Raw genomic sequence first — 13,293 nt, forward strand, 5'->3', positions numbered from 1 at the left:
GTGTTCACGCTAACAACTCTGTCATTAAGAATACTTTAACATACATGGTATTTCTCCTAATTCAAGACACGGTGTATGAAGTCGTTGTAGGAACTGAATGAAAAGTGACAAAGCTTTGTTGATAGGAATGTTCGCCCATTTAGAAGATCTCATAATGCTAGCTGAGCATTGCTATGTGTGATGCATATATTTTATATTACATATTTACTAAGTTATTTAAGTAATATTTCATGTAAATTTATTGATGTAGAAATTATGTTTTTCAGAGTGACCTTTATTATCCAAACCAGGACATTTTTGAGTCAAAGGACAAACAGTTGCTAATGGTTGGGACAGTTGATGTGAATCAGAATTGTCTCAGTGAACTGATCCAAAATTAACGATCAGACCGCTGCCCTCAGGCCTCTTACCAGCTCTGTTTAATTCAATAGCTGGTTCACGTTTCAGATGATTGCCTGGGTGATATTTGCATTGGCTGCCTGGTTCTGTAATGACAGTTCTCTTTTCAAAGTAATTGCCTTGTACATAGTAATGGTTTTTTTTTTTTTTGCATAGTAGTAATATAAAAACTTTCTTATTAAAAGGGGGAAAGAAATGCATACATAGGAGGCATATTAAAATTAATCTTTGCTTTTAATAGTACAAACATGTTTACAAGCGATTAAGTTTATCCTGCCAAAGGAAATAGCAGTCCAGATGCTTGTGAAGTGGTACAATGTCCACAGTGCGCCGGGAGGACCCAGTTACCACTCAGAGTGGAGTTTGTTTGTGGTTTGCCTCATGAATATGATGGGTTATAACACAGACCGCTTAGCATGGACCCGAAACGTAAGTTAACACTTGTTTTTATCATGAATTATTCTTTTATCAATGTAATGTTTGTAGTATTGATAATACAGCTATTGAAAATATAAGATATCGGTGTAATAATAGGTATACTGTATTCAAAATATTGAAGTAATACCAGAGCTTATAGTATTTGTATGTCATTTAATACCTAATAACATTTTACTAGTAATTATATTTTTGAATCTTTGTAATGTTCTACAGCATGTTTGACTATTTCTCATTTTATCTTTGTAAAATGACCTCAAGTTCATGGCTTGGATTAATGATGGTTGTGTGTTTTTGAGAAAGAAACTGAATCACAGAGAGATTATACACTTGTGATTTGCTCAAAACAGACTGGATTCTGTCTTCTGACTCAGTGCTTAATGTTCTTGTCTGCAGGCAAGACCGTGTTTTCATATACATATGGCTTGGTATGTGAAGAGGCAGGCTTGATTCTAGGAGATTTAAAGAGTTAGCCAGAGTTATCTATCCTGTCAGTGGTATACAGCTGTATCCTTCGCCCTCTTCCCCCAGAATAGTTCTTGCAGACCCTTCATAGATTATTTACCAAGTTAGCGTCATGTCTTCAGTACCAGTGAGTCCCTTTTGCTCCCAGGACAGCCTTGCCTGGGTCACTGACGAAGTCGTTCTAGAACGCACTTAACCTTTGTCTAGGTAACTCAGCTGTACTGTACCCACAGATACATTTCAGTCTGGTGCTAGCAAAGACCTTTGAAAATTAGTCTTCATTATGAAGGTGTATGTGCTTAGTGAGGAAAATTTAGAAAATTGAGCAATTAAGAAGAAAATAATTATACGGTAAAACTTAAAATAACTACCCTAGACATTTTTGGTGTTGGCTTTTATATAAAAATGGTATCAGTGGAAATTTCCCATATCATTAAAATTTGTTAAGGAAAACTTATTTTATTATCATCACTAACCAACAGCTAATAACTGGGAATTGTTGAGTTTTTCTTATGAATGATTTGCAAACATCCTTTTTCACATAAACCTTTAACTATGGATACATTGTTACATAGATACATACACAGAATTGCACCCCCTCTCATTTTCATTGTAGTGTATTTTACTTATTTATTTTGTTTGCGTGTCCCTCTTCCCCTCTACTGGAGTGACATCTTACCGAGGAAGGGAGTTTTGTTGAGCTTTGTCCATGACTGTCTCCTAGGACCTGTAAAAGTGCCTGGCACAGGTGACTGCTCAGTGAGCCTTTGATGAATGAATGCCCTGGACACTGTTTTTGAGAGCTTGTGTCCGTGGTGGCACATGAAAGACCTGCCCTCTGCAGTTTACATGAGGAAACTCTTCACTGAGAGAACAAGGACAGTTTTCTTTTAAACAGTTGCAGTTCCATTCACATCCAACTCCATCCCCAATTTTTCCATACTTTATTACATATGAAAAGATTAAACCTTATAGAAAGAGGATTTCTAAATTATAAATAAGTGCATTTCAGCTTTTTGTAGTTTTATGTAAAAATGTAGTACTGACCCACAGAATTCGTTGAGGAGGGTAGACCGATGTACCCATTGTCTGGCAGAGAGTGATCCCACCTCGTGTTTCTGCGTTGTGGGGAGCACTCAGCACCCACTGTTTTTTCTTCTCTAGAGAAGGACATGGCTCATTGCCTGAGGAGTATTTACTGTATGACAGTCTAAAGTAGTAGTGCTGAATCTATGACACACGTGCCCCAGCAGGCTTTTTGTTTAGAGCTTTGGAAGCTCTAAATGATTGGCCATCATTGGTCTAAAGGAAGGAAGAAGAAAAACCTTAATTATTTGAAAGAACCAGGGCCTCACTATATTTCCTACGCTAGTCTCCGTCTCCTAGGCTCAAGCCGCTCTCCCATCTTGGCCTCTGGAGTAGCTGGGACTAGAGGTGCTGCCACTGTGGCATGCCTGAAATTCAGTTTTTGATACTGGGTTGCTTTTATATTTATTTATGGGATTGTATAATTAAGCCCTTGCTGTCTATCTTTTCTCCCCATGGTCAAGGCTGGGGATGAAATGGACCTCACTGGCAAATAGTTTTCAGTTTGCTTTGTCCAGATTTACCCCCTTTTTGTTTTAATTTACCTTGTGCAGAGTGCAACATTTCTGCCAGTAAGTTGTTAATAGTGCTTGGTGCTTTATTTGTTCTGGATGTGCCTAAAGGTTCTTTCCCTGCTGAAAGTGTGATATCCGTCATTTTACAAGCTGGACAGCGAAGAGGATGATGGCTGCAGTGCCTGTGAGTGCAGGCACTGTGCTAGATGCTTTATATTTATGATTAATTTCATCTGCACGATGACCTGGAAGAGAGATTTATACCATGATTTTCTGGGTGGAAAAAATAAGTTTTGATGGCTTTTTTCAGTTTCTATAGGTAGCAGAACTGACTGCTGGATCCTTTTAATTTTATTAAATGACAGTAATAAATTTATGATTTTGTCTTCTCTTTTGGGATATTTTCCAGTTTGACTTTGAAGGATCACTTTCTCCTGTCATTGCTCCCAAAAAAGCAAGGCCTTCTGAGACTGGATCTGATGATGTAAGCATTGTTATTTCTTGCCTATAGAAATGAATGTATGGATATCTGTACTGGTCTTCCACATCTGTGGTTTCCTATCCATTTGTCTCTTTCCAACATCTTTTGCTTTATTAATTTTAAAATTCAATAACAGTTATTTTGAGTAGTAAGATCTGTTGTGCTTTGTAAGGGGATCCATTCACTTTTGTCTTTAATCATCATCTGAAAATCACTATCACTTTCATTCAGCGCAGTGTCTTAGAGGTTCATGCACACTGTTGCAGGTTCAGTTCTTCCTTTTTATTGCTGTGTACGAATGCGCCATTGTTTGTTTATCCACTCTGCTGCTGATGGAGATCTAGGCTATTTCCATTTTTGACTCTTCACAGTAATAGTGCCTCTAACATTTGGTAACAGGTCATTGTGGATATAACAGTTTTATTTCTCTTGGATAAATATTTGCCCGTGAAATTACTGGGCTGTTCCTGATTTGCAGACTAGTTGTCCCCCTCACCCTCCGAGCAGTACTGTGTGAGCATTCCTCTTACCCTGCGTCTTTGCCAAGGTTTGCTGTTGTCAGTGTTTTTCACTCTGACCATGTGAGTGTGTGAAGTAGTTTCTCTTAGTGATTTTAATTTACCTTTCCTTGATGCCCATTGATGTTAAGCACTTTTTCTTGTGCTTTTAGCTTTTTGTAGTTTCTTTTAAAATCTTTATCTGATTTTAGATGAATTTTAAAATATTTATTGATGTGTAGAAGTTTCAATGTATTCTGGACATGAAATCTTTATTTTATACTTGTTTTGAGAACATTTTCTCTTTTTAAATGCCTATAGAACATTACATTTTTATTTATTATTGTTTTTCTTTTTTTGTTTGTTTTTGTTTTTTGGGTTTTCTCCGGTACCGGGAACCAAACTCACGACCTTGCGCTTGCCAGGCAGGCGCTTTGCCACTGAGCTAAATCCCCAGCCCCTTTATTTATTATTGTTGTTGTTATTATTTTACTATAATGCTAGGAGCAAATCCAGGACTTCATACATGGTAGACAAGTGCTGTACCACTGACCTGTGCATATTTCTGGAATATCCGGTTGTACATATTTATAGAATACAGTGTGATAATTCAGTGCGTATACATACTGTATAGTGATCAAGTCCAAGTAGCATGTTCATTTATTTAAACATTAAAAAATTTTAAATTAACATATAATAATTGTACATACTTATGAGTGATGGTGTGATGTGATATGATAAGATAGAGAAACCATTTAGTGTTTAACATTTGGCTTAACAGTGCCTTTTGATGAGCAGAATTTTTTATTTTGTTCTTTCAATATATCATTTTTTTCATGGTTCTTTCTGTATCTGATCCAAGGGTTAGTTACAATAATGCATTGTATTAAGTTTTATAAGAACACTAGCAGAAAAAAAAAGAACACTAGTAAATTGGAAAGTCTAGAAAGAGCAAAAACCATATATTCTGCACATAATACAATAAATCACAAGTGGAAATCAAAGTACACCAAAACCATATCCTTTGAATACTGTATAATTATAGACTCACTACTTGGAAATGTAGTACAGATCAATCTGAGTATAAAATTTAGTTGATTATTAGGTTATAGTACCAGCCTCCACATCTTGGGACATAGAAAGATGAGTAGAATACTAACTATGGGCAGACCTTCCCTCTTAGCAAAATGCACCTCAGTGCGGTGGTCACTAAACCTGCCCATCCACATTTCCCTCTTCCCCATTGTTTACCTTTAGCTTCATAAGACAAGACGTCAGAGAAAATTTTCTCTCAATTCCTGCCTAAATACAGTATGAGGATTCTTCTCTCGAAAGGCCCTTGTCTGAAAGAGCATGACTAGATTTTTTCAAATGGTTTTTAATGTGGCTTGTCTTAAGATTCATCACAGGAATCTGGAAATTGCTAAGCTATTTTCTAGTTGTATCTTCTTTTCAGTGTTTTTTTTTTTTTTTCATATTCTTAGATTGGCTTTGTGTGAAAATGAGATTTGAGTTTTAAGTGAATTTGGTTTTCTTTGTTAAGGATGCACTATAAGACGGGGTTATATAAACAATTAATATCCTTCTTCTTATTCTCAGGACTGGGAATATTTACTAAATTCAGACTACCACCAGAATGTTGAGTCTCACCTTTTGAATAGATCTTTATGTTTGGGTTCTTTGGAAGTTTCAAGGGTGAAAGATGAAGACTTTGCACAGAATCTCAGTCTGGATTCTTCTACTCTTCTCTTTACTCATATACCTGCAATATTTTTTGTTCTTCACCTTGTCTATGAGGAGTTGAAGTTGAATACTCTAATGGGAGAGGGAATTCGTTCGCTTGTTGACCTTCTTGTTCAGTTGGCAAGGTAAATATTGTTTATATATTAGCAACTGCTACATGGCTCTTGTGTGACTTGTTTTCCCTGCTAGCATAAGATTCGAAATCTACCTTCTCAGGCAAGCAGAGAATTTTCTGGAAGCCACAGAACTTATGGCTTTTGAAGATACCAGTTATAGGCGGGCCCCTTGGACATGGGGGTTTTAGTTTGAAAATGAGTGAAAATTTGTAAACAAAAAAAATGGGAGTGACCTGCCCAGCACTGTGTTTTGATAAGAGACTGGCTGCACTGCAGGAAAAGTTTCATAAAACCCACATTCATACAGTACTTCACTGTGAGCACAGTCATCTAAAATGTTAAAGTAGGTATTGTCCTTGTTTTAGTGATGAGGCAGCTGTGTGTGTTTGTTGCTGAGAACATGAGTGGTTAGTCGTGGGCTCTTTTGCTGTGTTTTGCTGCAGTCTGTCCTTGTCCCTGTCTTGTCAGGCCCTCAGAGGGATGCACAGTATGATAGATCGTTCTCACATTATCTTGAGTTATTTTCAACGTGCTGAGCTCCTTATCTTTGGCTCTTAATTCCAAAAGTGTTGTTTAAACCTTTGTGACTCTTGGTGATAATGAAGTGAAATTTGATGTATCAACCTCTGAGTTAAAGATTATAGCACATTTCCTAATTTCTGTGGTCTTTCTTGAGATCCTGAGATATTTTTTCCTGAGATAAGGCAATGTTTTCTTGTTTATTTTTTTTGTTTTTTTTGAGACAGGGTCTTGCCATGTCATGCAAGCTGACCTTGAACTTGCTTATATAGTGCAGGCTGACCTGTAACTCACAGTGACCTACCTGCCTCAGCCTCCTGAGTGCTGGATGACAGGCATGTGTCACTATCCCCAGTGTAAATTTTTTTTTGAGACAAGGTCTTGCTGTGTAGTTCAGGCTGGTTTTGAACGCACTATGTATCTCAGACTGGCCTAGAAGGACATGGCAGTTTTAACTGATGGTCAGTTCACTTAATGACAAATTATTACTCTCACAAAAATTCTTTTGTAACTAATTTCCAAACTCTATTTCATTGCTTTCTGCAATAAGTAACATTTGTATAATGCTGTTCATTTTCTGCGGTCTTATCCACATAGTAATTTATCTTCAGAACTTTATACTGAGGTTTATAGGGATAACTAAACTGAGGTTTATAGGGATAACTTCCTGAAGATCATGCAGCTAATGAATAAGAGAAGAGGAGCAAGAACATAGTGCTCTTTCTGTAGTTTTACCTTGATGAAATTTATCTAGTAAAAAGAATCTGGGTTGCGTTTCTTATTCCTGGTCTATTACATAGGCCAGAAATACAATGAAGAGATTCTAGATTTGATTATCTTCTACCTTATTAGCATGTTTTCTGAACTGAAATGTTTAACTGATGAATCCTTCTAATTGTGGAGGGGTGCGTAATAACCTTTTATTCAATTTGCTCTTAATTTTTTAGGGACTTGCACTTGGAGCCTTATGTAGATCATTACTATAGAGACTATCCAACACTTGTCAGAACTACTGGACAGGTGTGCACAATTGATCAAGGTAAGTGTGCCCTTAAAGGTTTTCTGAATAGTGTAGTGACATTTGTATTTGCTTGTGTCTTTCTCAGTGAATAACAGAGGATATGTTTTCTTACCATTGTCCAGAGGCAATATCTTTTCACCAGTTAGATTTTGGTTAATAATATTTGATCCTTGACTTGTAATCGGTTATAACTTCCTCAGTATGTAGGGAAAACCTTACCATCCCTAAGGTTCTGGCTTGGTAAACTCAGTGAGAGTTTCCAGGGGCGAGAGATGCTTTAACCTAAACCTGTACTGTCCAGTTAGGAGCCTTAGCCGTAGTTACTTGAAAATAAAATAATCAGGTTCTGAAGCCTGATTCCACTCCTACCGTGGCCAACAAAATGGGTAAGTCTTTAAATAATGTCATTGAGCTGAACCAGCGCCAGCGAGGCACCTGTGGTGGGGCATGGCTGCAGCAGGCCAGGCTCCCAGGGTGACTGTGGCGGTGGGTAGGGGCATAGGTGAATCGGAATTGACCAGCCACCCATGGGTGGAGGCCATGGCTGGAGGGCGGCAGGAAAGGCCCGGCAGGAATTGCCCTGTGGGAACCAGTGACAGCGCCCTACACCAGGCTGAAGCAGCCTCACTACAAGTGGGAGTACGACCTTGTCAACAGTGTCTTTGGGGTTGGTGCCAGTGTGGTGATGGTGGACAGCTGTTGGTGTCAAACCTGGACTTGGGAGTGTCGGGCGCAGGTATTCAGGAACGGAACTCCCAATGAGTTTTGAACACTGAAGGAGGCGGCTGTGCACTCTGATCACTCTGGTTGGAGTTTAGGACAGTGCTTTACACTTTAAATGGAAGGCAGATGCACCAAAGGCTGTGAAACAGTATGATGGGGGTCCCATGAACATCCAGCTTTTCTTTTTTTTTTTTGATTTTTCTCTGGTACCGGGAACCGAACTCACGACCTTGCGCTTGCCAGGCAGGCGCTTTTGCCGCTGAGCTAAATCCCCAGCCCCATCATCCAGCTTTTCATGTCACAGATTGAAACACAACGAAGACCTGCACAGAGTGTAAACAGGTGGCTCTGGAGGTTTCTGTGGTGATGTCACACCCGAGAGGGGCCCGCAGAGGTGATGGGAAGAGGCAGAGGCACTGGCAGGAACGCAAAGCAGCAGCTTTCTGCAGAAGGGCTGGACACATAGCTGGATGCCTATAATACAAAGACTGACCCCAGCTCAGCGGCCGATCTGTGTGGAGAGGACCCAGTGTTCGCCCAGCTCTCTGTGGGGAGGCAGGGACTAGGCTGTGGCCAGTGATGGATTTGTTTTTATTTGTTTCTTCTCTGTTTTAAAATAGGATTTAAAAACTCATGTAAAGTATTTTTTTTCTTCTTTTTTTAAAATTCTGAAACAGACCTATTTTGTATGCTGTTATTTTTGGGTTAAATTTTACTGGTTGTTATTGTAGAAAAGGTGGCATTTTCGCCTTTGCCATAATAAAACAGACATGTGTACAGAAAAAAACATTAGCTCCTCTGTCACCTAGCCAACGTGTGCTAAAGGGCTGGGGCCTAATTCAGGGCTGAATTTCCTGTTCAAGAATCTTTGGAATTAGGTAAAAAAAATTTTTGGTTAGATTCTTTATATGTGTTGGGCATAAGAATTTGCTAGATTTCCATCCAGGATGGGATAAAATAGAAGTTATTTAAATTTATATATAATAATCTAGTCAGTTATTTACTGTGGCAGAGTGCAAAGCATTTTAGAGAGCAGAGTATAGAACAGAACAACAGAGTCTGTTGATCACCTTCTCTTTAGACAAGAATAGTATTTTCTTGATGTATTGTGGATACTTTATAAACATTGATTTAATTTTGAAGGTCAAACAGGATTTATGCATCATCCGTCATTTTTTACATCTGAACCGCCAAGTATTTATCAGTGGGTGAGTTCCTGTCTGAAGGGTGAAGGAATGCCGCCTTATCCTTACCTCCCTGGGATCTGTGAAAGAAGCAGACTTGTAGTCTTGGTATGTATTATGAGTACTGCCTGTCTTGTTTAATTCTGTTTCTTTTTAAATTTGATTTCAAGATTATCATATAGTGAAGTCAACATTTTTCTTTCTGTATGTAGTTCTGTGAATTTAGATATATAGATTCCTATAATCACCATCATAGTTAGGATATATTATTTTGAGATTCACTAAAGTTGTCACTAATAGTTTATTGCATTGTGTTGCTGATTGGTTGTCCATTATATGGATGTACCGCAGTTGGTTTATCCATCGGGATAGGTTGGTTCCAGCTGTTACCAATTTTAACAGTTGCTGTAAACATTCATCTCTATGGTGTTTTGTGAGCAGAAGTTTTCATTTCTTTAGGGTAGATACCTAGGAATGGGATTAATAGTCATATAATAAGTGTATACTTAGTGTTTTGAGAAACTGTCAGTTATTTTCCAGAATATCTCTTTATTACACATTTTCGGCAGCAGTATTAAAGAGAGTGTTTCCTCAAATTTTTGTCAGTGTTTGTCTACTCAAATCCTTTGGCTGTTTTTGAATTGTGGTTATTTGTTGTAGGAGGCTGTGTACTCTAGGTATTAAGACTTATCAGACGTATGATTTGCAAATGTTTCCTCCCATTCTGTAGGTTGTCCATTTATGAATGTTTCTGAGATTGGCTTCAGTGCCTGGCTCACCTCCCTGGGCTTTCTTCTTCACTTAGTTTTTAATACTCTTAGTATTTCTCTCTAACCTGCTGGCACACAAATATATTTATAAAAATAATAAAAATATATCAGCACAGATCCTTTTGGTTTCATCATGACTTTTTATTTATTTTTTTGCGGTGCTAGAGATAATACCCAGGGCCTTGCACATGCTAAGCAAGTGCTCTACTATTGAGCTGTACCTCCAGCCCTTGCCATGAGTTTCACTGGGTTTAATTTTTTTGTTGTTTGATGTTTAACTGTTGAGATATTTGCAGCAATCTGACCCAGACGTTTCTAGCTGGTAGTGGCTCTTCACTATTGAGTCTGTATGGACATCACTGGAGATGGTGTTGCCCCTTGCTTACCATCTGTTAAAATGAGGGAGGGGAAAGTAAGGAGGTGATCTTGTATTGGGGGACTGTTGTCTTCAACGAGCTTTACTTACGTTTTCCCAGGTATTAAAGAGACCTGATTTATCTCTTATTACTATGATACTTTTGAATAATGTGATTTACAGATAAAAAAAATTGAGATAGGGGCTGGGGATTTAGCTCAGCAGCACAGCGATTGCCTGGCAAGTGCAAGGTCGTGAGTTCAATTCCCAGTACCGGAAAAAAAATAAAAGATAAATAAATAAATAAAAATTGAGATAAAAAGTATGTTTTTATCTTTATTTGCTTAATATTTTAAACTTTTAGAGACTGTCTTACCTGTATTTTTTCTTTTTCTCCTCAAAGGAGATGCCATTATAGCTCTTTGGGGTTTAGAGTGAAGGTGTGGGAATACTTACTGAATAAAAGGTGTTTCAATGCCAGCCACTTCCAAAGTGGATTTGAGGTCATTAACACTTTACAGATATGTATGTGGTAATGTGACAGTGTGGCCAGTGCAGTGAGAACCTTTTTGTGTGTGTGCAGAGATTCTAGGTCAAAGAATTACTTTCCTCTAGTGGATGACCTTAAGTCTTTGAAATTGTTTGGCAAATTTCTTATTACTCTTTGTAAGTAAACAGTGCCTAAGGACGCACTTCTAGATACCTGTTGGGTATTGCTGGGTACCTGCTAGGATAACTAAAAATAAGAGTGCTTGAGGATATGGAGCAATGGAAACTCTCATGCATTGCTAGTGGGGCTGCAAAGATGGTTTAGCTCCTTGGGAAACTGTTTTAACAGTTTCTTATAAAGTGTAACATATAGTTACTGTAAAACAAAGGAGATTCTACTTTGGGATATTTACCTAAGAGAAATTAAACATATTCCTACACAGAGATCTGGATGCATATGTTTAAACAAGTTTTCTCATAGTTACCATAAAGTGGAAACAATCCAAATGTGCATTGGTTTTTGGAAGATAACCTTTGGCACATCTATATAATAGAATACTGCTTGGCACTAGATAGGAACAAACCACAGATAAATGCATTAACAAGCCTGAATCTCAAGGCATCATGCAGAAGCAGGTCCTTTGATCCCGTGTTTGTAACAACTCTGGAGCGGGAAACGCGAATTGTTTCCAGTGGTGAGTGGAGGAGGAGGTTGATGGCAAAGGGCACAAGGGAGCCTTTGGGCTTGTGCACATGTGTTGCATTGCCAGTGTGGTCCTGGTTCTGTGACTGTCCAAGTTTACAGAGCTGAATATTCCTATGTTGCGATTTTTAAAAACATTTATATCTTTGGTTTTAAAAATAATATGCTCATTTTCTCCTTATACAGAGTATTGCCCTCTACATTCTTGGTGATGAGAGCTCTGTTTCTGATGACACTTCAAAATATTTATCTAAAATAATTATAGGTAAGTTGGTATAATGTTAGGCCTCCCAAAACAAAATTTTTTAATTGTCAGTATCAGAACTTAAGTAAGAAAATCAAAATATTCACAGTTCCCTATATTAGAGGTCACATCTTGCCTTTTTAGTACTGTTCTAGTCTACAGTCTACAACTAGTTTCCAGATAATAGTATTATATAAAAAAGAACAAGTCATCTGTTTTCATTGTAGCTACAAAAAACGGTTGTCAGCTGTTCTGCTTATTTTATTATTGTTTAAGAATTGTTGATTAATGAATTTTTGTTTCTAAATGTCTTCTACATGTTGTATGTTTTCTTTGCCAGGATGTCTATTAAAGTTTCATTTTGTTACATTTTAGCCCCACAAAAGGCACAAGCAGAACAAGAAGAAAACAGGTGACTTCATTTAGGTTATGCTTCTGTGTCTAAAATTTAAAACAATATTTATTCTTATTATTGTTTTGTAATGTTACTGCTTTGTTAATAATGTCATGTTTTATTCTCTTACAGGTTTAGTGTCCAACGTTCTACATCAGTTTCTAGCCTAGCTGAAAGATTAGTTGTCTGGATGACCAGTGTAGGTAAGAGCTTCTTTTTTTTTTTTTTTTTTTGGTACCGGGAATCAAACTCAGGACCTTGTGCTTGCCAGGCAGGTGCTTGTGCCGCTGAGCTATAACCCCGGCCCTGTTGTTGTTTTGTTTGCAGGTTTTTTGTTATTTCTTTTTGTTCTTGCTAGTTCATGTTTGCAGCATGTACTGAGTACAGTTCGTTCCTCCTGGGCGTTAGTTCATGTGCACATCACGTCTTCCTCCTCTGTACTTGAACTTTGCCTCCACCTCTGCTTCCTCCCTCCATCTCCAGGTGACCTTCCCATTTATTTGCAAAAGGTCTGTCTCTCTGTTTTCTGTCATCTGCCTTTTATCTTGCTCTTTAAATTATTTATACTTTGGGTTTCTCATGTAAGAGAAACCATGTGAAATTTACATTTTTGTGTCTGATTTTATTTTTTTTTTAATTTTTAAAAAAATTTATTTCACTAAATATGGTCTTAGAGTGTATCATCTTCTTTCAGATGACTCAAATTTATCCTGTTGTATGGCCAAGTAGTACTCCATTGTGTATACGTACCACGTTTTCTTTATCCATTCATTTGTTGATGGGCATATGGGCTACTTCCAAGGTTTACCTACTATGAGTTGTGCTGCTCTATAAACATGACTGTGCCTGTATCTTTAATTCTTTTAGGAAGGTATATAGAGCGGGAATAACTGAGTCAAATGGAATTTCTATTTTTAGTTTTTTAAAGAAATCTCCATTTTGATTTTTCTGTAGTGGTTGTGCTAGTTTACACTTCCGCCAATAATGTTGAATAATCTGGAAGAGTTTTCTTTTCCCCTGAAGACTTGCCAGCATTTCTTTTTGTTTGTTTGTTTGTTTGTCTGTTTTTTGAGTTCTTGATGATAGCCATTATTTCTGGGGTAAGATGGAATCTCAGTGTTATTTTGATTTGCATGTACACACACACACGCATG

At 37.7% G+C, this 13,293-nt stretch overlaps 1 protein-coding gene across 4 annotated transcripts in view; it reads left to right on the forward strand.

Annotated features, from left to right (window-relative positions):
• Anapc1 (anaphase promoting complex subunit 1) overlaps nucleotides 1-13,293 on the forward strand; it is an 80,642-nt gene that overhangs the window by 25,565 nt on the left and 41,784 nt on the right. For all 4 annotated transcript variants that reach the window (XM_005400614.2, XM_005400613.2, XM_005400611.2 and 1 more), the window contains exons 17-24: nucleotides 641-828; nucleotides 3,310-3,384; nucleotides 5,478-5,746; nucleotides 7,204-7,295; nucleotides 9,144-9,292; nucleotides 11,688-11,766; nucleotides 12,121-12,157; nucleotides 12,272-12,342. In XM_005400614.2, coding sequence (XP_005400671.1) covers nucleotides 641-828; nucleotides 3,310-3,384; nucleotides 5,478-5,746; nucleotides 7,204-7,295; nucleotides 9,144-9,292; nucleotides 11,688-11,766; nucleotides 12,121-12,157; nucleotides 12,272-12,342 — 960 coding nt within the window. The remainder of the gene's footprint in view (nucleotides 1-640; nucleotides 829-3,309; nucleotides 3,385-5,477; nucleotides 5,747-7,203; nucleotides 7,296-9,143; nucleotides 9,293-11,687; nucleotides 11,767-12,120; nucleotides 12,158-12,271; nucleotides 12,343-13,293) is intronic.

The sequence above is a fragment of the Chinchilla lanigera genome, unplaced genomic scaffold (genome assembly GCF_000276665.1).
Source record: "Chinchilla lanigera isolate Chin_1 unplaced genomic scaffold, ChiLan1.0 scaffold00069, whole genome shotgun sequence".
NCBI classification, from domain to species: domain Eukaryota; kingdom Metazoa; phylum Chordata; class Mammalia; order Rodentia; family Chinchillidae; genus Chinchilla; species Chinchilla lanigera.